General features: G+C 41.9%; 2 protein-coding genes across 4 annotated transcripts in view; one reads left to right on the forward strand and one right to left on the reverse strand.

Moving 5' to 3' along the window:
• Positions 1–575, reverse strand: part of LOC109540163 (galactoside alpha-(1,2)-fucosyltransferase 2) — a 2,751-nt gene extending 2,176 nt beyond the window's left edge. The window contains exon 1 of the mRNA XM_019908391.2: positions 78–575. Coding sequence (XP_019763950.2) covers positions 78–468 — 391 coding nt within the window. The 5' untranslated portion in view covers positions 469–575. The remainder of the gene's footprint in view (positions 1–77) is intronic.
• LOC109540159 overlaps positions 1–1,259 on the forward strand; it is a 32,238-nt gene that overhangs the window by 14,578 nt on the left and 16,401 nt on the right. The window lies entirely within an intron of this gene.

The raw sequence follows: 1,259 nt of genomic DNA on the forward strand, positions 1-1,259 counted from the left end.
CAGGAATATGCATGTACATCACATGAATGTTCCAGGTATATTCTGGGAATATCATTTTGCTATGTGGGTTAACTTACCAGTTCGTCCTCCAGCGATGGCAGTAATAATTCCTCGAGTAGGACAGGGTTTTTTCAAAACTGTGCGAGTATTATTGGGAGGCTCGGACTGTTTGGCGCACAAGAACTTGTCCAAATCCGCGAAAGTGTATTTAGGCCGATTTTCTATCGCACTGTGTTGTGTTGGACTCGTCTTCAAAGTTTCGCTAATTCGGATGGCATCTGGCGGTGTAGACTGCAGTAGAAATGCTCCAGCTTTGAACTCAAACGGATCCGGGAACACAATGTAGACTAATGTGGATAGGAAGCAGAAAACGACCACCAGGAGAAAAATGAAGTTTTTGGAACAGCATTGCTTGGAGCGCTCTTTGCTTGCTTTGTCTGGTATCAGCGACTTCACTGAGCTATCCATTCATGAAGTGTTTTTCTCAATTTCGTTGGACACCCGCAATACCTTTCGTAATAATTCAACTTTTATAGTCTTAGCGCACTAAAAGGTGAGCTGATAGGCATTGTTATCTAATCTAGGTTTTGTTTGCACGATTTAACTGCTCCTATTATTCAAGGAATGTCTGTTGATGTTGGTTTGGGTGGGTTTGGAACTTTTTCGATCGTTTTTGGAAATGCGAAATTGGTCTATGAAACAGGCCAAAATCCTTGACCAAGTAGTAGGCGCTCAAAGGACTGTTTTGCCAGAAACTAGTTTTTTAACTTCACTATTACGGACTTTTTGAATCAACAGTTTTTCAGTGCGGACGGACGTTTTTTAATTAACGATGATCTAGCCATTTCCCTTGTGTGGGAAACACATTCAGGGAACTAATGAATTATAGTGCTTTTAGTTAATTATCTACGTGTAAAGTAATTTTTACCGCTCCTTGCACTGATAAACAATGTGCGTGTTTCTGTGGTGTTGCTTCGAAGCCCTTGCAAGGTTCAATGAGCGGGTGCAGTTTGTCCAAAACATTGGTTTCTCGCTCAGAATTGAAGTATCTTCCGGCAACGATTCCCTGCTGTATCTAGCTGTATCCCACGCGCGAGTTTTCACCAATTTTCTAGGAAAATAGTCGAATTTCGCCTTCATATGGAAACTTGGAGCGGATTTTGTCACGAAAGCCCAGATCTTTCGCTAAAATACACTTTTATTGGCGTCCATGTGCGGAGGACAGACTATGCTCTTTTCCTGGAAAGATCAGTTTTCCA

This window comes from Dendroctonus ponderosae, unplaced genomic scaffold (assembly GCF_020466585.1).
Source record: "Dendroctonus ponderosae isolate FM_Combo_2020 unplaced genomic scaffold, Dpon_F_20191213v2 Dpon_F_20191213_7, whole genome shotgun sequence".
NCBI classification, from domain to species: Eukaryota; Metazoa; Arthropoda; class Insecta; order Coleoptera; family Curculionidae; genus Dendroctonus; species Dendroctonus ponderosae.